This window comes from Pelodiscus sinensis, chromosome 20, assembly GCF_052426305.1.
Source record: "Pelodiscus sinensis isolate ZL-2025 chromosome 20, ASM5242630v1, whole genome shotgun sequence".
NCBI lineage: Eukaryota > Metazoa > Chordata > Testudines > Trionychidae > Pelodiscus > Pelodiscus sinensis.
In genome coordinates, this window is record NC_143071.1 from 29,605,488 (window position 1) to 29,628,636 (window position 23,149).

A 23,149-nucleotide genomic window follows, 5' to 3' on the forward strand; every position below is an offset into this window, starting at 1 on the left:
CCCTCCAGCCCAAAGCAGCTCCGAACACCGAAGCGCACGGTGAGCCGGGAGGGGTCAGAGCTGCGGGCGCTGGTCTGCTCTGACCACTGGATCGCAAACAGAGGCCCAGGGGCACCAGATGGAGTAGGAGCTCCCCCCACTCCTAGGCTGATCCCACACACTGGTCCCAGCCAGGGCTGGATGAACACTTCTGGGCTTTTGTGGGGGGACCTATGTTCTAAGGTGGGGTGCAAAGTGAGGGGTGCAGGAGAGGGCTGTGAATTGAGGGGTGAGTTGGGGTGGGGGTTGAGGGCTCTGAATGGGGTGTGGGCTCTGGGGAGGGGTGGGGATGAGGGGCTGGGAGCAGGAGGGAGCTTAGGGCAGGAAGCTGGGGTGAAGGATGGGGCCTGGGTGGAAATTAAGGTGCTGGAGCAAGCTCAGCACTCTGGCTCAGGGCTGGGGTGTGGGGCCTGATTCTGGGATTTAGGCTCTCACGTGGCACTCAGGTGCCTACGTCCCTTTGCAAATCTAGCCCTTGCAGTAGTGGTCACGAGCTATTTCTAAAGCACAACCACTCCTCGCTTTCCCGGATCGCTCACCGTGCAGGGGACGAAGCTGGGAGGTCAGACCAAAACAAGCCCGGGGAGCTCCGGAGGCAGGTGCAAGGATACAGATTTTATTAGCAATGTGCACCCTGTTGGAATGTTTTGCTTCATGTAAGCAAGCCAGCTCTCCCCATTCAGCTTCATGAGCCGCACGGCCGCACTCGCTCTCCTTCCGACGCCCTAGGTCTGGAGGGAGGTCAGCGAGGAATTCGAAATGATTTAAGATCCCGCGTTGCCCTGACGAGGCCTGGGCTCCCTGGCTTCAGAATTTTTCTTCGTGCGTCACTGAAACATTTGGTTGGCTTAAACCACCAGAAGAGAAAGAATTACAAAGCGTTTCAATGTAGCTGGATCCAAGGCCCATCAAAGTCAATGTGCAAACTCAACTGGCTTTGAACCAGGACAGAAAAAAACACGCGAGGTCACAGGGGAGCCTAGCGGCCCGTTAGCCCCCTGGGTGTGACAGAGACGGGGCCGCTACCTCAGCTGGCATAAAGCCACGGCAGGCCACTGAACGAGTGGCCACACTGACGTGAGTGACATGGGCTCTGGCCAATGGCCATTCACGGCTATGAAACACCTTGCTCTTCTCGGTACATAAAGCACATTACAAAGGGGGCGGGTGTTACTGCCATCCACCCCCTTTTACAGAGTGGGAAACTGAGGTAGGGAAGGATTTGTCTACTGTCATTCAGCGGCTAGGTGGGGTAAAGAGCCCAGGCCTTCTGAGGCCTGCGCCAATAGCCTAGCCAGTCGGGTACCGGACTCTCCTGGAGACGTGCCTGCTACTGCCCACGGCCTCCTCTTACGAATTCATCCACCACGCTCAGTACGTGCCTGAGTCCAGAGAGCAGGTCGGTTTTCTCTCCGTGCCCGTTGGTTTAGGACTGGCTGGGCCGTCCTCGAGACTCTCGGGTGGAGACACTGAGTCCAGCCGGCCCTAGATCTGCAGAAGCAGGGCCACCCCAGCGAGGACCCACTTGGAAGGGGTTTCTTTAGTTTTCAGGGGAAAGGTCCAGACGTAGGTGGGCCCCCGCTGGCACGTTTTGTACACAGGACACGGGTACACGCTGCGAGGGGCCTGTCTGTCTGCGGGAACGGCCTTGAGGAAAATGACGGGCATGGCTGGCGTGAGATCCTTCAGCAGGGCGTCAGTCATCATGCCAGTCTGCAGAGGGAAGACGAGGAGGTTTTAATGCTACCACCAAGAACGCCTACCGGGCCCCCATGCGGATGGTCACTTATCGCCTCCAGCGCCATCCGCAGCCTGTGTCCGGCCACGTAGGACGCCTGCTCTGCGCCCTTTGACAGCTGCTCTCACACCCTGCCCACTAACGACTAGACTGTAGCACAGTCTGGTCTCCGACAGGACTCGCCTCTGGGCATCGGCTCTCCCCCTCCCCCACCAATCACTTCTCCCAGATTCATTCCCCGCTCCGCTTGGATTCCTGCTGCCACACTGCACCGCTCGGTGCAGATCCCGGCGCTTGCAGCCTGCGGGGAGAGATGATTTGCACAGCTCTCCACGGAGCAGCTCCCAGACCAGGCTTGGTCTGACTAGAGAAGCCCCCGGAGCCCATCTGAGGGGCACAGGCAGGCAGGTCGCCGTGCAAAGTAAACACAGGTGAGGTCAGGTGAAAACGTCTTTGGTAGGAGTTAAAAGATGCACTGCGGTGCCAGGGTCACCGACATCAGCCGCTTCCTCTAAGGGGGACGCTGCTGTTAGAACCTGACACCGGCTGTTCTCACCTCACACACTCCAAGCCCCCGGATCAGGACTCCCCAAGGGAAAGGCTCCAGGCCTGGGGCACGAACCCCGACATCCGAATGCCGGGGTGTTCAGCCTTTGACCTCACCGGGGAGCAGCTGCAGGATCAGGCTGCAGGGCTGTAACCAAAGGGCTCTTGCACTGAAGGATGAATGGCAACCCTGCAATCACATCCTGGGCACCCCCTGCCCTGGGGCAGTGAGAGAGTCTGTCCTTCCCCCTCACCTGCACCCCTTTCTTCTGGCCTGGCGACTCCGCTATCTCACGCACCAGCACCGTGAGCTCGACTGGGCTACGCTCAAGGAGGAGACACATTCACAAGCAAAGCTGAGCGCAAGGTGAGACTGCAGAGCTGGGATTCACCTACAAACGTGTCACCATCCGAACAGGCTCGAACAGAGACTGGGACCGGCTCTCTCATCACCATCGGCTGCTTTCCCCTTTCGGTGTCCTCACCTTCGGATCTCTGTTGGACGTCGGCCACCTCCGCCCTGACAGGTGTAGCACTCCCATCTCTGTACCCCACCCACTGACGGTTCCTTCACGTCATGCATCTGGCGCAGTGACCTGCCACTCACAAAAGCTTATGCCACAATGAAACCCTTCGGCTACGTCTGCACTGGCGCGTTCTCACGCTAAAACTCTTCCAGAAGAGAGCGTCTGCACTGGCATGTGCTTTTGAGCAAGAGCATCCGTGCCAGTGTAGACGCTCTCTTGCGCAAGAAAGCTCTGATGGCCATTTTAACCGTAGGGCTCCTTGCACAAGACATTCATGTTTCCTGTCTACACTGGCCTCTTCCGGAAGAGCTCTTGCGCAAAAGGGCTTTTCCCTGAGCGGGAGCGTCCGAGTTCTGGTGCAAGAAGCCCTGATTTCACACATTAGAACGTCAGTTTCCTTGCGCAAGAACACGCAGCCAGTGTAGACAGGCAGCAAGTTTTTGCGCAGGAGCAGCCGCTTTTGCGCGAGATTGCGCCAGTGTAGACACAGCCTTAGATTTTAAGGTGCCACCGGCCTCTTGTTGTTTCTTCTAGAAAACACAGTGGATCAGACGCCAGCCTGGGAAGCCCACTGGACATTTTCAAGACAAAATCTGGCCCAGCATGAAACCACGTCCTAGTAAACTTGTATTTGGCCAATGCAAACTGATGGCGCATCCCAGAAATGGGAGGGGCGCTTTGTTACTGGCTCTGGGATGATGCCCTGAGGGACGGATGGCCGGGCAGGCTGCTGCGTGTGGGTTTTAATACAGCCCCTGGCTGACGAGCTGCACACAAAGCCGGGTACGAAGGGCCAGCGAGCTCACTGCACCCTTGGCAAGGGGGAGCGGTTGGGAGGTGCGTGCTGAGCCCTGCCGGGGGATGGCGGAGAGTCTGAGGGGCCTGCTCTCAGCGGGGTGCGCACGGCCCAGTCTGACAGAACTGTCTGGCACCAGCGAGTCTCCACAGCTCGGCTTCAGCGGGGGGACGCCAGTCTGTGGGGAGCGTCTCACTGGCTGGTTTGCCCTCCCCGCCCCCCACTCCAGTCTCTCAGGCACTGCTGCCCTTCTCCCGACTCTGGGAGCCCCTTCTGGGAACGGCTGGCATGGAACGTGGGCCTGTCGTGGGCTGGGCACACCGCCACGGCACCTCCTGATGCTAACACGGGAACTAGCCCTGCAGTCCCCCGGCGCCTCCTGATGCTAACACTGGCACTAGCCCTGCAGTCCCCTGGCACCTCCTGATGCGATGCCCTGCCCAGGCACTCAGCAACTCGCTGCCGCTCCTGGGAGAGCCACCGGGCAAGTGCCGTGGGTGTTATGTTACACAGATCCCTTTCATTCCTGGAGACTGGATTCCGACTGGATCGATTTCCCAGGACACAGCCCATCCAGTTCCAGGCTGGCACGGGTCTCGAGCTCCGAGATCGGGCCAGAGCACTCGCCCCAGTTCTCTGCCCCTCCCCTGCTCTCCACAGCTAAGTCGGTTCACTGCAGTGACTGGTCTCTGCATCCTGCGACTGCCCCGGTTACCTGCATGTCCCAGCGCGCTCCCTCCATGAACAGCCCATGGACGTAGGCGCCCTCCCGGGGAGGGCTGCTCAGATCTTCCCGGGTCTTCTTCGTCACGTCGCACTGCAGAGTCATCCTGTCGAGCGGCCACTCGCTCTTGCGGGCCGTGGACTGCAGGATGGCGGTCAGGAAGGACTGAGGGTTGAAGAATCCCGCCAGCCACACGACAGAGGGCAAGACAAAGTCTCCTGTCCACGTCTCAAGCTCCTTGATGCGGCTGAGCAGGTCTGCAAACCAGCCCGCCAGGCCCGCCACGGAAGGGTAAGCCCTCCTCGTCCAAGAGTCGGGCACAGTGTCCAGGAAGAGGGCGCTCTGTAGGTTCTCCATATTGCTTGTCATTGTCAGCTCCCCCTGGCGGGAAAAGGAAGAAGAGGGTAATAAACAGCTGTGCACCACTGAAATGCAGCCACTCTGGAGTGAAACCGGGCAGCTGTTCAGCTCCGCACGGCAGCTCCCTTCCCACAACAGGCCAAGCTGGGCAGCACAGACAATGCTGCACCCCGGGGTCCTCACACTGCGATGTTCCTAAACTCAAGACTGTCCTGTGGTCTCTTCCTACAGCAGCCTCCCAACGCCTCGCGCTGTGTGCGACCCAAAGAGTGGGGGGGGGCGAGTGCACACCAGGGATGTGCGGCAGGACCGCGTGCAGCTAGCCGCCACGTCCCCTAGCTGCTCCCTGGGCTGCTCTCATTTCCTCTCCAAAGCTGGAGCCTTAAGGGCCAGATTTCCCCCAAAGGGGTCGGCACTTCCCAGCACTGCAGCCCCGGGCTCTGTCTGGGAAATCTCACCAGAGGCTGCTCGGTATCAAACGGTCCCTCTTTTCCCTAAAGCCTTCCCGTTTCTGCCTCCCGCAGGCTCCTTGCAGCGTGGGTCTAAGGCAGCCACGTTTCAGTAGAATCCTAGAACCGAGGGCTGGAACAGACCTCAGGAGTCATCAAGTCCAGCCCCCTGCCCAAGGCAGGACCAACCCCAATCCCAATCCTAGTTGAAAACCAAGAAACAGTGAACAGATGAAAACATGATGCAGCCAGGCAAGGCTCCTGGACTCCAACCCTGGCACACCAGCACCGGGGGTACAGCTCACTGCCTGGACATACTACGCAGAGATTCAGATGAACCTGGAACTATCCTGTTGGCAGACAGTGAGCAGCAAAGAGGCAGTGCACTCGCCCCAGGACGGGCATCCTATGCCATGGAGGTTGTGAAGACCAGGGCTCTAGCAGGATTTAAAAAGAACGACTGGTAGCTAGATCCATGGGGCTAGTTCCATTGGTGGCTACTAGCCAGGATGGGGAGGGCTGGTGTCCCTGGCCTGTTTGTCAGAGGCTGGGAATGGTGACAGGGGAGGGATTTCTGGACGGTTCCCTGTTCTATTCACTCCCTCTGGGGCACCGGGCATTGGCCATGGCTGGCAGACAGGACACTAAGCGGGATGGACCTTTGGGCTATGTCTAGACTGCAGGCTTCTTTCGAAAGAGAGCGTCTAGACTGCACGGAGAAATTTCGAAAAAGCGGCTTGCTTTTTCGAAAGAAAGCATCCAGTGAGTCTGGATGCTCTCTTTTGAAGAAGCCCTATTTACATTGAAGAACACCTTCTTTCGAAAGAGGAACTTTCGAAAGAAGGCGTTCTTCCTCGTGAAATGAGGTTTACCGCCATCGAAAGAAAAGCTGCGTTCTTTCGAATTAATTTCGAAAGAACGCGGCTTGAGTCTGGACGCAGGGGAAGTTTTTTCGAAAAAAGGCTACTTTTTTCGAAAAAACCCCTGAGTCTGGACACAGCCTTGGTCTGACCCAGGCTGGCTGTTCTCATTCTACAGAGCTGTGGTCACTTCTAAGTAAGCTTCCTTTCTCGTCTGCGTCCTGGATTGTGCACAGTCTGAGGGAGGTCAGTGACCATTAACAGCTAGCCCGAAGGGGTGGCTAAGGACTAGCAATTCTACAAAGGTTTCACTGCCCAACTGGGCATGAGCCTGCTTGCCAAGTCCAGACAATAATGCCGTGGAAAGGGCTGAAAAGAGCTCTGGAGAGCCGCCTGGCGTGCTCGGAGGGAGACATTCCAACCCTCAGACACGCAGCAGCGGGCTCACGAGAACGTGCAATGCAAGAGGCATGAACTGATGTGGACATGCACACCCACCCTCCTATCGGCTGATGCAGCCCACGACGACGGTGCTACCCCGGTTTGTGGGACAGGTTCTGTCAGTTTGAGTGTTGACGGGCCTGTTCTCCTCTGCATTCCAAGGCTTGGCACAGCGAGACGCCCGAGCGGGCTCCCAGGCCCCTGGCGCATCTCTCACCATACACCTAGCGGCAGATGAGAGCTGCAGTTGCTCTCAGGCTCTGTCTGCTGCTGTCAAGTGTCCTGGGTTGTGTAGGGCCTGGTCCCAAGCGCTGGCTGGGTGGGTGCGCTGCAAGAGGTCAGACGGGATGGCCTGCGAGTCGCGTCTGACACAAGCCGTGCTGAGGCTGACAGACGGACTGCATCGAGCGCCAGGACGTCTCCCTCGGACCCAGCCTTCCACAGAGGCAGGAGGGAAACAAGCTTAGAAAGTTTCATGGCAAATCGCTTGGCTGCTCTGTTGACTGGGAGTTTGCAGAGAACTGGGATCTCTGCACCTCCGGATCCCTCGCTTTGGAAGCCAAGCCCGCAGTGACTCAGAAATGGCAGACTCCTCGCTGGAGGATCTGCCGATGGGAAGAGGGTCAGACAGGAATCCCTGTGGAGCCTCTGGTCAGCATTCCAAATGGGAGTGCCTCGGGTTAGGCAGAAACTCATATTTAGCCATCTAAGTGACCGGACTGGCGAGTCGCTGGCGTCCTGCGTCCCCATTTCCCATGCTGGCCTGTCAGGGAAGGCTCAGACTGTCGGAGTCTCTCTGTGTCTCTGAGATTGCACCTGACCGTCAGGGCTAGGACTCGGCTGCAGACCCTGATGCCATGTCCAGACTGCTGAGCAAGATGCTCTAAGCAGCGGGAGCGGACGCAGGGGCCAGAGGTTTCTCTGCCGGCCCTGGGTCTCTCTGTGTCTCACTCACTTCTTGCCTTACTTCCCTGCTGTACTTTTTGTGCATGTTCTGTTACCGCCTAAGCGCTGACCGAGCCTCTGTGATTTAGTTCAGGGCCCTTCTTCTCATTGTTTTCCCAGGCCAATATGTAGTATCTTGCGTTTCTCCACATTAAATCTAATTGCTACACATTGTCCCAGTTACAATAATATCTTGTTTGCTACTTCGAGATTGAAACATTAAATCACTTCTGTTTACCTGTCTCAGGAATGGAATTTCCAATTCAACTGCCAAAGTCTGGTAAATAAAGTAAATCTGTTTACAGTAATTGGAAGCATAAATATCAGCCTATTTTAAAGTGGCTTGTGTATAGTACAAAGGACTCACAACATTTCTATCTCTTTAGTCAATAGAACAGACACCAGTTTTCCAGCAGAAGGCAGATGTCACTCAAACTCTTCTTGATTTCCAGTTTTTAGCGCCTTCCGTCTGCAGGAAATGCATATGAAAAACGTGCTTTGTGTTCACCACTTTGCTATTTTAACAATGGGACACACTGATTAAAATAGAACAGTATCTGCACGCCCTAGCAATACCGCACTTTCACTTTCATGTGCTTTTCTACAGCAGGGCAGTGGATTAATCAGTCCAGAGAATTATGAAAATAAAACATTTCTTAGCACCCTGCTCCACAGATCTGCACCAAGTGGCTATGAATCAGAATTCCCAGTTCTGCCCTGGGGAACGAGAGAGGAGGAAGGAGCTGGGACCGTTCGCAGGGAATGACGCCCCTAGAACAGAATGGAATTAGATGGTGATTTTAGAATCAAATGGTGATTTTTTGATGGTGTTAATTGTCTTGTACAGCAGTATAAGAAATGTGTTTTCTGCCTGGTCACTTTCTCCTCTTTGAGCAGGGGCAGGTCGAGTTCTCACACTGGACTGATTTGTCTGAGGGAGCTTGGTAAGAAAGGGGCCTGCCCTCTACCTTCCCATGCAGATGAGACAATCTAGACTCTAGTAATAGGGTTAGTAAACGCTACCCCAGGGCCTGCCGAAGGGACCTTGCTGTAGGGAGCAGAGGACGATTATCAGGCTGTATGTGTCTCTCAGGAGACTTCCCTTCTGTGTGCCCCAACCGCAGAGCCGAGGGAAGAAGAGCATTCCCTCACCATGCTGCCCTCACAAAATGACCTGGGCGGTTACATTTGCCCCTCTTTGGAGACAAGACTCTGTCTTTCGAGTGAAGCAAAATGCAGGACATTTCACGAGGAGTAACGGTAGTTCGGAATAGGAAGCCTAGTTCGAACTACCTAGTTCGTGCCCCGTGTAGCCGCGCTGCACGGGGTTCGAAGCAGCGGGGTTTTAAAAATGGCGGCTCCCCGCTTATGCAAACGAAGCCCGGGAAATTCAAATCCCGGGCTTCATTTGCAAGTGCGGTATGCCTACATTACCCCGCTAGTTCGAACTAGCGGGTAGTGTAGACAGACCCTAGGAGACTATGGGTCTGTCTCCCAGAGCCTCTTGGAGTTTAGTATCCTGTTCCAGTATAGGCTGTAGTTTATTGATAATGTGTTGGACAGGTTTAAGGTGGGGGTTGTAGGCGATGACAAGTGGTATATATGGTTGTGACTATTTTCTTCCACTATTTGATCTGAGGAAGTGGGTCTGGCCCACGAAAGCTCATCATCTAATAAACCATCTTGTTAGTCTTTACAGTGCTACATAGTCCTGCATTTTGCTTCAGCTACACCAGACTAACACGGCTGCATTTCTATTACTTTTTGAGTGAAGGACCCTGCTGATCTCCACTTGCAGGAGCTGCCAGAGGGAAAGGAATACAGGCTGGATGGGAAGGAGTCTGGGAGCTATCCGGCTATAGTAAGAGCGGCCAGACGGGATCAGACCAAAGGTCCATCCACCCCAGTGCCCTGTCTGCCCACATGGCCAAGGCCCGGTGCCCCAGGGGGAGTGAACAGAGCAGGGAATCACCAAGTGATCCATCCCCCATGGCACACAGAGGCTACGGGCACCATTGCTACCCATCCTGGCTACTGAGTGCTGATGGACCTGTCCTCTGCCAGTTTCTCTTGTTCTCTTTTGAACCCCGTTGCAGGCCTGTGATACCTGCCAAAGCCCCATCAGCCAATCTGGGAGTCGAAACGATCCTGGTTCCTCCAAGCATGGAAATCTTTGCCTTGCTGACGACTCAGAGCCAAGCAGATCGCTAGTCGGGGTCCTGCCCGCCCCCCGCACGCCAGCGTGGCTGAGCAGGGCATTTAGGAGTTTAAGTTACTGAGGTCCCCGTGATGCCCAGTGGGCCACAGAAATGCCTTGCCCAGGCTGTGGGCTGTTTGGCTTTCGCAGCATCGGAGCTGAGTGCGGTGGCCTTTGCAAACAGGCCGAGGAGCGGCTCAGTGACCCTCTCCTGGCACAGCCCCTTTGCCCCCGCACTTGACGGCCTGACAGCCTGCCCATTGAACAAGCAGCTCCACTTCCCTGGGGAACCTGCAGGGCCGCATTACGACTTTCGTGGGCCTTAGGCACTTTTGTCTTCGTGGGCCCCTTCCTCCATAAAAAAAAAATATTAAAAATTATTTTTGATATAACTTTACATACCTGAACATTTTTTTTTCTGTTTTAGGCAAAATTTAATAGATTTTCGTGGGCCATAAAAGTTTCATTTTTTTCTGATGTGAGAAAAAAATTAAAACATTTTCTTCGACCCTGAAAGTTCATTTTTTTAAATTCTGATTTTAAAAGAAATTAAAACATTTTCATGGGCCCCTAAAAGTATGGTGGGCCCTGGGCACTGTGCCTGCTGTGCCTAATGTATAAGTCGGCCCTGGGAACCTGCCCCAGCTGATCCACTCGGCCCCTCCTTTGCTCACCACTCTCCGTCCAGCTCTGCAGCTGGGGGAGGTGCCTGGGGTCGGTACGGACGGGCGTGGATCCATCAGTTCTCTGGCCTCTTGTTCCCGGCAGAGGAGCCAACAGGACTGGCTGCCCTGCCAGCCTTTCGTGGGGTGCAGCACCCACACAGCAGCGCGGTGTTAACGCCAGCCGTGTGCATGTGCCACCCGGCGCCAGGCAGCGCACTGGTACAAGTGACCTGCCGCATCCCACCATCAGCTCGGGATGGGGCTCTGGTGCACTGAGCCACACACAGGAGCTAGGGACTGCAGCCTGGCGGTCTCAGCCCATTGTCACCAGTGCTCCTGAACCCCAGACACCCTGCGGGCCATTCACTGCACTAGCGCTTAGGAACCCCACTAGTGCTTGGCCCCACTGAATCTGTCCCTGCACTTCCCAGGCAGGTGCAAGAAACCCTGCAGGAGGCCGTTACGGGGTAAGCTCTCCACAGGGCAGTTTCTTCCTTTAGAAATGGTCCCTGCTGCAGGGTGTGTAATGCCCCTTCCCAAACGCTTGGCTTTTCACATCCGGGCCACTGCTACAGAGACTGTTACGTGGGGAAGAAGTGGCCAGAGGGCAGTAAATAAAATCATAAAAGGGTCCGGAAGCATCGGCATATTTGGTCTTGAGAAATGAAATCTGAAGAAAGGAACCTGATTAGAGATTTCAAATACGGAAAGGGCTGTTCTAAAGAGGACACTGACTGATTGTTCTTCATCTCCACTGAGGGCAGCACAAGGAGTTTCATCTCTAGCAAGGGAAATTTCGGTTAGCTAGAAGGGGACGCTGCCTTACTGAGCGCAGGGATGGATTACCAGGGAGGCTGTGGACGCTCCATCTTTGGAGGTCATTAAGAAAAGTTTGGACACACACTCATGGGCAGGGCAGTGCTGGACTGAGCCATACTTGCGCCCTGGGCAGTGGGCGCGCAGCACATGTGTGGCCCTGCCCTGGGCGCACGTCGCCTGATTGCCATGGTAAGGGGCGCCGCGCGTGGGCGCCTGACTGAAGTGGTAAGGGTGCCATGTACCCAGTATATCCACGACCCCACCCCTGGGCGCACGGCGCCGCTCATCACTTCAATCAGGCGCCCCCCATAGGTTAGTGCCCCGGGCAGCTGCCCGGCTAGCCCCCCTTAATCCGGCCCTAGACCTGGATGTACTTGGCTCTGCTCCAGCATGGGGTACGGACTAGACCCTGTCAGGGCCCTTCCAGCTTCAAACTGCTGTGATTTCTGATGGGATATTTTTCACAGACTCCTAGGACTGGAGGGGACCTTGCGACCAAGCACCACCTGGACCATCCCTGACAGATGTTTCTCTGACCCGCTCTTAGATGTTTGCAGAGATGGCAATTTAACTCCACTGCTTAACCACCCTGCCAGTTGGGACCTTTTCCTAATGTCCAGCCTGAACCTCCTTGGCTGCAATTTAAACCCATTTCTATCCCTAGAAATGACTGACCCTTATGTTCCCTGTCGTCAGCGACACCGTTACCGTGAGTCCGACAGGCTGCTCGGACATTGTGCAGAGAACTTCCTTGGGCCTCGCCAAGGGCCCGAAGGTGGGGGGGAGGGGAGGGGAAGAGGCACATGCATTTTCCACAGACTGGGTGGCCCAAAGGGACCATTGGGCTCATCTCGTGTACCCAATGAAGAACGATGCCCCCTGGAGCCGCGTCACCATGCAGCCGCTGGGCTGTGGCGGGTCCCGTCTCAGAATGTCGCTGCTGAAACGCGAGAAACGCTCATTTCTCCTCACACCCCCGTCACTCCTGCTCTCCGGTCGTTCAGCGTGCACGTGAGATGTCGAGCAGAGAGCGCGCCTACCTTTAACCCCAGATCTAGCTCCTGAAGGGAGCGCTTTATCTCACTGCTGAGGATGTTCATGCGTTCACATTCCTGGAAGGCAACCACCACGTAGGGAGTCCGCTCCTCCACCTTTGCCATCAGCTCCGGGATGTTAAACTCATCTGGTAACTTCTCTAAAATCTCGTCCAGACAAGCCTTCACCTGTGAGCCAAGGGCGAGAGAGAGGAGTCAGGGCCTGGGGATCTTCCACCAGGGACAGAGGCCTACGGTGCTCAGTGTTGGTGGGGCCCTTCCCACTGAATGGGGAGAGAGCCGCGCCTGCCACTTCCTGCAGTCTGTGTCCCACCGGCCCACGCGTGGCCCCTTTCAAACCGGCCCATTCCGACCTGGGAAAACCCACATGCCTGCCAAGGCACACGGGGCTCCTTGAACAGGACTAGCCAAAATGGCCACATGGGGCAGCAAGCTCGTGTGCACGGCTCCCTTCCCACGGCCAGGCTCAAGGCAGGGAGGCAGGACTGCTACCTCCAGAGCTGCTGACTGTGAATTATTCTTTAATGTTTCCGCGACACCGAGGGGAATTTGATTTTCTGGACAAACCCAGCAGAACGAGGCAAGGTATTTCCCGCCTCCTTGGGATGAATGAGCGCGAGCGTGTGACCAATGAACAGAAAACGCATGGCCAGGGACTCCACCCCTCCGCCAGACAGCTCAGTGCCCTGCAGAGGAGGGTCCCGAAGAGCGAACGCTGTCAGGGGATGGGAGCCGGAGGGTGCTGGAGTGTCCCTGGCAATGCCCGTCCTGCCTTGCTGGTGGTGCCAGCGTCGCCCTCGGAGTCTCCGCCCTCCAGCCGCCTCCCTGTGGCTATTGTGCAGACCCAGCAGGGGCCCAGAAGTGAAAGGTGGCCAAGCCAGCATGCTGGGAGTCGCAGCTCCACCTGAATGGGCTTTGGAAAAAGGACGAGCTAAGAAAACTCCCGGCTGTGTGTTCGTATTTCACAAATCTGCCTGGACAGATGGAGAACCACGGAAGGGGCCGTGCCAGGGCGCAGGGTAACCCTACTTCCCAGGCTAGAAACGACTCTGGTTACGTGGCTGGGGAGTGAGCCGCTCCCGAGTGCACAATTCACACTGCCCCGAGCGCCGGCGTGGATCGCGCCCGGTCGCAGCAGCGCTCAGGCACTGGGAGGCCTCTCTCCCGCCAAGTGGGAGCATGTTCGCTAGGAGCGCGACAGCGGCGCCTGCACCACTCTGCCAGCTGGGCGCGGACACAGCCCGAGGGCGCGTCTACACAGCAGGGCTACCGGCAAGTGAAGCAACACAACTCCAGCGCCGTCCCCTGCGCAGCTGAAGCGGAACAGCGTAGCTTGGCTTTTGGCACTGCCTGCAGGGCGTCGAGGGGAGAGCCCTCTCCCTCCCACTCCCCTTCCTCCTGGGGAAGCGAGGCCACAGGAGTCCTCCCACTGGCCAGGCCTTCGAAATTAACTCTTTGCTATTTCAGAGTAATGTCAGTGGCGCTGAACGAGCGCCCTGTGTAGACACGCCGAGTCGCCCTGCCCTGCTCTCTGCATGAAGGTGCAGCGAAAAGCCGCCTCTCCCCTCGCTGCTTCTCTCCCGCTCTTCGGGCTCGCACGGCCAATCAGGAGCTGCAGCCCTGTGGGTTCCACGTGCCCCGCCCCTCGCCGTCCCCAGTGCTTGTGAACACGCTCCAGTGCCGCAGTGCCACAGAAAGCCCGGCCGGCCTTGTGAGTGACACGTGCCTGCACCTGTCGCGGGGCAGCACCTGACACTGGTGATTTGCTCTCCCCCAGTGAGAATGGGCCATGTCATTCACTCAGGCCCTTGGGCTGGCTGAGAGTAAGGACTCTGGCCGAGGCCTGGAGAGGGCTGTAGTGGGCAGGAGCTGCTGAGATGCCAGGGACGGGGCCAGGAGAGCAACAGGCAAACCCTCCCTGGCTTCTCCCGAGCAGCCTTCCTGCTCTCCTGGCCTTTGCTGAGGGCCATGGCAGCGGCAGTGCCGGGGGGAGCGCTTCACGTCACTCCCTCTGGGGCACCCAGCCTTGGGCACTGTGGGCAGACAGGACAGGCGAGATGGCCTAAGTCTGACCCGGCCTGGCCATTCCTACGCTCTAAGTCAGAGTCCTCTGTGCCGGCCTGGTTCCACCCACATCACTTCTCCCTGGCACCCCCCACCTCGTGGCCCTTGCTCGGGTCTCCTGGAGCTCCATGCAGACTCCCTCCGAGAGCTCGAGGGGCTAGCGGCTAGGCCAAGGACGGGATGAGTGAGGGCAACAGGGCTGTGAGGAGGGAGGGATGGGGAGTGGGCACTGTCTCACTAGCAGCTGAGGACAGCAAAACCTCTGGGCATCTCAGAGGGAAACAGGGTTAAACCACTTAGTTCCACCCCTATAGTTTCAGGACGTACCAATGTGTGAACGCACGTCCTGCACGATCCCAAAGCAAAATGGTGCATTGGCCCAGATTGCCCTAAAACTGGTCCAAGTGCCCTGAAAGATTCATGAGCCCCAGCAAAGCTCTGAGCCACCTGGACTCTTGGTGCCCTGGTCTCCAGGGAACCCAGGAGCAGAGCTGGTGTAAGGTCACTGCGGCGCGAGTGAGCTGGTGGGAGGCAAGGAGGTGCAGGGCCTGGGGGAAGCCCTCAGACCGGGCAGGAGGCAGGCAGTAGTGGGGAGGAAGACTTGTCCAGCGTTTTGTGCATGGTGCATTCTGGGAGCTGCACTTCAGAGAGCCACGCTGCCAGTCCCTGTGGTTCGTGGCTGTGCGCCAGCAGGGGTCACGGCCGGGTTCATCTGCAACGTCCTCTCATCAGAGCCTCCCTCCACAAGCGTGGGCAGGGAGCAAGGCCTACAGATGTCTCTGTCCTCACAGGGTGCGTGCAAAGACTTACACCGCCCCCGTAGAGCTCCATGGGAGTGCAGTGCTCCCCGCGCACCCTGCCCAACGGGTGCTCCCCGCGTACCCTCCACAACGGGTGTGTCACGTTACCGAATTGGAAGGAAGCAGCCAGATCGCTGCTGCACCCCTAGGTGGGGGTGTTGGCCCCAGAAATTGGTATAAAAGGGAGCCATGTGGGGTATTGAATGGGAGCTTATTGTTTGCTGATCTTATGTACGCTATTTATGTGAGTGTATAATGTCTGTGTGTGTAGGTAGGAATCTGTAATCTGTGTGGAAGCTGAATATTTCTGTGAATGTGGTTAAGCATTGCTATGGACAGGCTGATTAGCCAGGCCCTGTGGGACAATGGCACTTGATGGGCCAAGGACACACCCAAAGAATGGGGGCTGTCACCTGAGAGCAGCCAGCAGGAAACACAGAGATTGGCCTCTGACCAGGTGACCTGCTGCATACAAGAAGAGGCCAGGAAGGAGGTATAAAGAGGCCATGTGGTCAATGCCATTTTGTTCTCAGCTCAGCACTTCATCCCAGAGGCAGCACTTCAGGGATTGAAGAGCCCGGAAGACCTGTGAACCCATCCTGACCGTAGGATGTGCAACAAGAACTTTTAAACCAGCAGCTGTAACATCTCTGCTAGAGCCTGCATCGAGGACTGGGAGATTCGGTGCATGTAACGTACTATTCCTTTCACAACCTTACTCTCATGCTTTTCTTTCTTGTGATAATAAACCTTTAGATATAGATTCTAAAGGATTGGCCCAGCGTGATTTGTGGGTAAGATCCAGAGGGTAAATTGACCTGGGACCTGTGGCTGGTTTCTTGGAACCGGACAGAACTTGTTCGGGATAGGTGGGATTGGGTGCTAGGACCCCCCACCTGTGTATGAGGCCCGGGACCATCTGGGGCACTGATATTGCTGGGGTGTCGGAGGGGTTTTGCTCGGGAGGCTTCAGGCAGGCAGCTGAAGTGCTCTGTGGGACTGGTTTGTGGCCAGTTTGGAGAGGTCACCAGTTTGGGGGCTGTAAGGAGCCCCGGATTTGAGCAATTTGCCCTGAGCGGACGCCCTCAGCTGTGCCAGACACGGCCCGGTCTGTCACAGGGTGCTCCCCCTGCACCCTGCACAACGGGTGCTCCCCACGTACCCTGCACAACGGGTGCTCCCCGTGCACCCTATACAAAGGGTGCTCCCCGCGCACCCTGCACAAAGCGAGCTCCCCGCACACCCTGCACAAAGGGAGCTCCCAGCGCACCGTGTACAAAGGGTGCTCCCCGCACACCCTGCACAAAGGGAGCTCCCCACGCACCGTGTACAAAGGGAGCTCCCCGTGCACCCTGCACAAAGGGAGCTCCCCGCGCACCCTGTACAAAGGGAGCTCCCCGCGCACCCTGTACTAAGGGAGCTCCCCGCGCACCCTGCACAAAGGGAGCTCCCCGCGCACCCTGCACAAAGGGAGCTCCCCGCGCACCCTGTACAAAGGGTGCTCCCAGCGCACTGTGTACAAAGGGAGCTCCCCGCGCACCGTGTACAAAGGGAGCTCCCCGCGCACCGTGTACAAAGGGAGCTCCCCGCGCACCCTGTACAAAGGGTGCTCCCAGCGCACTGTGTACAAAGGGTGCTCCCCGCGCACCCTGTACAAAGGGAGCTCCCAGCGCACTGTGTACAAAGGGAGCTCCCCGCGCACCCTGTACAAAGGGTGCTCCCAGCGCACTGTGTACAAAGGGTGCTCCCCGCGCACCCTGTACAAAGGGTGCTCCCAGCGCACTGTGTACAAAGGGTGCTCCCCGCGCACCCTGTACAAAGGGTGCTCCCAGCGCACTGTGTACAAAGGGAGCTCCCCACGCACCCTGTACAAAGGGTGCTCCCAGCGCACTGTGTACAAAGGGTGCTCCCCACGCACTGTGTACAAAGGGAGCTCCCCGCGCACCGTGTACAAAGGGAGCTCCCCGCGCACCGTGTACAAAGGGAGCTCCCCGCGCACCCTGTACTAAGGGAGCTCCCCGCGCACCCTGCACAAAGGGAGCTCCCCGCGCACCCTGCACAAAGGGAGCTCCCCGCGCACCCTGTACAAAGGGAGCTCCCCGCGCACCCTGCACAAAGGGAGCTCCCCACGCACCCTGTACAAAGGGAGCTCCCCGCGCACCCTGTACAAAGGGAGCTCCCCGCGCACCCTGTACAAAGGGAGCTCCCCGCGCACCCTGCACAAAGGGAGCTCCCCACGCACCGTGTACAAAGGGAGCTCCCCGCACACCCTGCACAAAGGGAGCTCCCCGCGCACCCTGCACAAAGGGAGCTCCCCACGCACCGTGTACAAAGGGAGCTCCCCGCGCACCCTGTACAAAGGGAGCTCCCCGCGCACTGTGTACAAAGGGTGCTTGCCGCACACCCTGTACAAAGGCTGCCCAGATTATAATGAAAGGTCCTGAGAAAAAACAGAGACTAAAATGCAGCCCGATGAAACAAAGCAACGGTGGCTCCCTCCTCGGCCTAGTCTCACCTTCTCTTCCCTCGCGGCCCCTGCTCCCTCGCCAGTGCTCGTGGCGCGAGGCTGCATCTCCAAGACGGTGCGGAAGAGCTTCTCTGAGGTCTGGGTTAGGAAGCCGATTTCAGCGTTGGGGTGGAGGCCGTAGAGGTACGGTGACTCGGCAGGCAGGGCATCGTCTATGTACTGAACAGAGAGAGCACAGGGCACGCTTAACGGCCACGTGGCTGGGCTGGGCAGCGCCACACAGCACCTCAGGCGGGACTGAGCTACGGGCTCAGGCTGCTCGGAAGCAGGAGGGTGACTTAGCAAAGCCACTGGAGTAGTAATACTTCCTGCCGCCACCTAACCAGCCTGCTCATTGCTGCAGGATGTCTGGGCTGCCTAGCTCAGACCCTCTTCTACCTTTTGCGTGCTCCACGTCTGGGCATCAATACTCTGAACCCTGCTGGGAACTTCATTTCCCGCAGCAGTCACCATTTCCTCAGGATGAGAAACAAAACCGACCCAACGCGCCCGGGCCTGCTGCTGCCGCGGCACCCGGAGAGCCGAGGGAATCAGGAAGCAGACACCCAAGAGTCTGGAGTGTTCTCATCAGACCCAGCAATAACAAGAGCTTGAAAGGGCCATTTTAGCTAAAGGTATGCAGATGCAATTTTCCACTAGACCTGCTCAAGACGCAAGAACCAATACAGTTCTTCTGTTAAACTTGTGATGAAGGAGCAAATTACCATTAAACTTGGCTCATCCAAGGGGCCGCTGAACAGTCTAAGAAAAGAACAAAACAGGAAACAATCCAAGATGGCCTGAATCTCTGCAATCCTAGTCACTGTCGCCTCTGGGGATTACGGACGACATTCACTTCAGCAGCATGAATAACCCCGGAAAACAAAGAGGTTACCTGGTGATAACCATTGTAGTCCATGTTCCCCGGGAGCGGGAACCCTGGAGCTAGGAAGAACTCTCCCTCCAGCATTTCTGGCTTAATAAATTCCTCCAAGTAGGTTTTGCAAAGGCGTCTGTCCCAGTCATCTGTGATGTGGCCTCCATACATAATCTCACCAAAGAGGTAGCGCAAATCGTCATAGGGGACCTAAAAATGAACCGAGAAGGCATGAAAGAGCCCACAGAGATGCACTTCTGCTGCCAGCACCGTGGGGCGGCCGAGTGGGGTGCAAAGCACTGGTCTACCGGGGGAACGTTTTCCTTTCACCAGTTCATTTGTCTGAGTGCGTGAGGCTCAAGCAGCAGTTACATTTCTGTCTGCAGGAGAGGAGCCCAGGGAAAGCCGGCCTGCTGGACAGACTTTGTGGGGTTTCCCAAGGGAAAGCGACTCTCAGGGAAGTTCCATACAACACACGCAGCTGCCTCGGCAGCCCCACATTCCCAAACCCCACCCTGAAGCGGCAGCAGGGAGCCTCGCCCACGCCCCAGCCGACAGCTCATCGCAGTGTAGTTTGAAGCAGCAAGAGACACGAGCCTAGTTAAGACCCGCGCCACAGAATACTGTGGGCCTCCGGCCAGCGCCGGCCCTCCTCCCACAGAGCAAGGGGAGCGGAAGGGAGCATTCGCTCCATCGGCCTTCCAACGTGAAGACGATGCCAAGCTCGGCTAAGGTAAGGCAACTCCTGCTACGACTGTATGTAGCTGGAGCTGAGAACCCTCGGCCGACCCGCTGGGTCTAGTGTAGACCTGGCCTGAGTTCTGGAGTCAGGACGCCTGACGATGCCGGGGGACTGGCACCGAATGGGGGGAATTCAGATGTTCCAACAGATGTAGAAAAGCCTCCGGGCCCCAGTCTGCACACACAGCGGCCTCCTCTGCTCCAGGCACCTTAGAATTGGCCTCCAGATAATTGTATAGCACGTTGACCGAGATAGTGAGGTCTCCAGTGTTAAAGGGATAGGAGCGGTTCCAGCCCTGCGGCCCGAACTTGCGTCTCTCGGCCACCACGGCGTGGAAATAGCAGAGGGCGAACAGGATACTTTTGAACTCGTTCTCTCGGGCACACATCTCCAGAGTGTCCTGAAATGGAAACAGAGCAGCCGTGCTGGGCGTGTCCGCTGGGCCCTTCGGCTCAGGGCTCGACACAGCTCACAAACATGGATGGGGTCAGGGCATGGAGAACCCTCTTGCCCAGTGGCCCTGCAACATGGCCACCTTGGCCGCTCGTTGCTGCAGCACCGTAGCGCTTTGGGGCTCGTTTTTAGTCCGATCCCTTCCAAATGTTCCCCGGTGCAGTGGGGAGAGCCCCAGGCTGCAGACAGCAACGTGCTGGGAGCTACTGGTGCAAAGCCCGGGCAGAATGCAAGGCCTGAGTGGCCGTGCCAGGCCCTGGAGCTGTCTCGGCCTGCCCTGACCAGGGTAATCTGCCGCCTAGACTGGCTGCCTCATGGGACGAGTGCCCACACCGCTGGAGCGAGTGCTTCTCCTGGCCAGGAGCAGGGGGTGCAGGGCACAGAACCAGACCTCAGAGCCCTGCACCCCAAGAAGCCTCTAAGCAGGAGCCACTGGAGACCTCCTGGCGAGGGGCTGTGAGTCCGATCGTGCTTGGGAGGGGAGGCCCCGTCCCCCGGCTGGCTGGGCCCCCTTTTGACTGCCCCTTGTGACTGCCACTGCAGCTTTTGACCTGAAGCCGCAGGAGCTTTCTGCTGCAGCCAAGACACCCTCTCCCACGCTGGCTCCTGGCCCGCAGCACCAGAGGCGCGGCTCTCCACTGCTACGGACAGCTGCTCTGGTGTTGCTCTCTGCTCCCTCCAGGCAGCCATGAAATGGTGCAGCAGCCACAGGGCCGCCCTTCGCCAGGGACCCGGGCACTGGAACCAAGCGTCTCTGCAGCAACACGGCCCCTGCACCCACAGAGAGTCTCCCAGGAAAGCAGCCAGTCTACGGAGTCGGCCGGCGGCCCTTCACCCATTCCCCTCCTGGGGCGCACAGTGGAGAGCAAAGAGCTGCTCCAAAGACCTGCCTTGTTAACTCTTCCCCTGGAGAGGGCAGAAACACCCATCCCCCCTCTGTACCCCGCCGCCCTGTCCCGGTCTCCCCAGCGCCAGGACGTCCAGCCCCGACCGCCGCCTCTCTGCTGCGTGTTGCTGGTCCCTGAGGCCTGAAGCCTGGGCACGGGGCCAGCGCAACCGAAACCGACTGGGACGGCCAAGGAAGCACCAAAAGGCCCCACAGGCTGGTGACTGGGTCAGTTTCCCAGCTGTCCATTAACCCTTTCCTGCCCTTACGTCACTCCTCTCTGTCACGGGGCCACGGCAGCGCTCAGGGGCCTTCCCCAAGAATGGGGGTCCCGCCCGCCGGGAATGTCTGAGCCTTGTTTGAGGGGAATCAGTCTTGGGCATTACGGGCAAACGCCGCCCGGCTGGCCCCTGGGCAGGGCTTTGCCGAAGGCACGGAGAGAACAGGGCCGGACGACGCGCCCGCCTTTGCAGCCATTCTTGGCCCAGCAACCTCCCAGTGACTTCAATGGGCCTGTGGCGTGAACGGAAGCAGAGCGAGGATCCGGCTCGTCGCCTCATTGGGCCGCTCTCGATTTAATCCCCACCTCTTCCCTCGCTGCAAAGCCGGCCCGCCAGTCCCTGGGGCCAGAATAAGCCTTGCGGCTCTCCGCTGAGCTACATTTGCCCCCCAGCCCTGGCGCTGGGCAAGGCCGGAGCACAACGGAGGGAAAGGAGGTGGGAAGCCGCCCCTCCCACACCTGGCAGGGTTTGTGGGAAGAGGCATTGGATTCCGCCTGAGCCATTTGGAAGCTGTTAATTACGCTCTGACGGAAAGGAGCACACGCAGGATGAAAACATCACTCGGGGGGGGGGGCTCCCCGCCCTGCTTGGGGGCACTTTCCGTCCAAGTCAAAGTGAGGAATGGCAGCCGATAAAAATGGAACCATCTTCCCTGAGTCGCATCACGTCCTGCCGGGAACCTCCCACCTGGGCGTCCCTGGAGACTCTTCCTTACGCCTCGAAGGCAGGGCAGCCCCTTCCCCGACAGGACCAGGTCCCCTTGTGCCTCCCTGGCAGCTGGCCCGGGACAGGTCCTGGTGCTCGTGCCCCTACTGAGCAAGGACTGGCCATGCCAACGATGGCCGTAAAGCACAGACCTGCTCCACTGGCCAGCAGCACCAGTGGGCAGCGGGGGGACCTTTTAGGAGCATTCCAGCCAGTGGCGACAGCTGGGAGGGACACGAGGGGGCCACCGGTCACGTGACTGCCTCCGTGTGACTCCTCTCTGTGCCACCCCATCCCTGGGGGAGGGCCCTGTCTCTTCCCACCCACACACCAGGCCCCCCGTGGAATCCCCGAAGCATGGGGTCTGGGGTGCTTGAATGAACCGGGCTCTGCCCTCCGGCTGCTGTCCTCTTGCCCCACCCACACTTCCTGCTTCTGAAAAGTGCAAGAGCCCCGGGGCACAGTCGGCTAGTGCTTATCACATGGTTGACTAGTGACTCGACTGGTCATTCCCCCCCCCCCCCCCCGAGACAGGCAGCAAGGGAGGGAGCAGGAGTCAGTGTGGGGGGAATCCGGCTTAAAAACCAGTTCCCCCCAGCACCATCTCTGTGGGGAGGGCACGGGGCTCTTGTACATTTCAAAAGCAGGGAGCGTGGGGCCGGGCAGGGCTGCTTGAGTCCCCCAGTGGCCGTGCTCCCTCCAGCACTTCTGCTTTTGAAATACAGCGAGAGCCCCGCACCTGCTCCGTTTCAGCGCCACCCATTCCCTGCTGCGCCCCTGCCCCCCGCCCCTAGAGATGATGCTGGGGGGAACTGGCTTTTAAGCTAGCTCCTGCCCTTGCTGCCTCTCTCTGACAGAGACAGCGGGGCGGGGGGGGGGGGGGCGGTGAATGACTATTCGAGTCACTAGTTGACTGTCTGATAAGCATTCGCTTATTGGGTAGTCGACCAGTCGCTTACGTCCCTGCTCTCGACAGAAATGGCACAACAGTGCCCCGGGTCTCCCTTGTAGGCACCTGTCCACACAGAGTATGAAATCCGGGGGGCAGTGCCCAAGAGAGGATGCAGTGCCCAAGCAGAGAGTATGAGACTCGGGGGCTAGCTTCTGGTTTATATTCATTGCCTTCAAATTCTACTTTCTTCTATTTTTATACTTTTTTGTGTGTAAAGGGACTACTAAGTGCTAACATGTACAAACTAGCCAGAGGAAAATGCACACTAATTGAAAAAGGACGTGATGGAGGTGGGGGAAGCATGACTCCAACCCATAATACTCTGAGCAAATTAATTTTCCATTTACAACAATATAATTTTATTTTTTACACTTGCTCTCCCTTTTCTCTAAGCCGAGTTGTTTTTTTGTAACCAACGTGGCCTTCTTTCTTGATTGTGGCTTTTTAGGCACCTAGTAAAATGTCCTTAAACGGTTCCCAGTCATCATTGGTTTTGTTTGTTTAATTCTCTCTCTCTCTGTCTAAAGCACCGAGCATATATCTCTGATGTGGACTTTGTTCTGCAGGCACCTAACAAATGAGATCATGTCATTTTAGTTCTCGGATCAGTTTCTCTCTCTCTAAATGGGTCTTGGACAGAATTCGCTTGACTTGGATGGAACCTTCTTTGAGTTAGGAAATGGTCATTAACATTTTGAGAAATCCCAAGGAGATTCTAGTAT

The 23,149-nt window shown here is 57.5% G+C and overlaps 1 protein-coding gene across 2 annotated transcripts in view; it reads right to left on the bottom strand.

Moving 5' to 3' along the window:
• Positions 1–627: 627 nt before the first annotated feature.
• The window catches only part of DNAH9 (dynein axonemal heavy chain 9), a 250,404-nt gene continuing 227,882 nt past the window's right edge, over positions 628–23,149 (bottom strand). For both annotated transcript variants that reach the window (XM_089771994.1, XM_075903450.2), the window contains 6 exons: positions 19,359–19,550; positions 18,427–18,618; positions 17,541–17,711; positions 12,147–12,329; positions 4,362–4,751; positions 628–1,752 (listed from right to left, as the gene is read on the bottom strand). In XM_089771994.1, the coding sequence (XP_089628120.1) occupies positions 1,525–1,752; positions 4,362–4,751; positions 12,147–12,329; positions 17,541–17,711; positions 18,427–18,618; positions 19,359–19,550 (1,356 nt within the window). In that variant the 3' untranslated portion in view covers positions 628–1,524. The remainder of the gene's footprint in view (positions 1,753–4,361; positions 4,752–12,146; positions 12,330–17,540; positions 17,712–18,426; positions 18,619–19,358; positions 19,551–23,149) is intronic.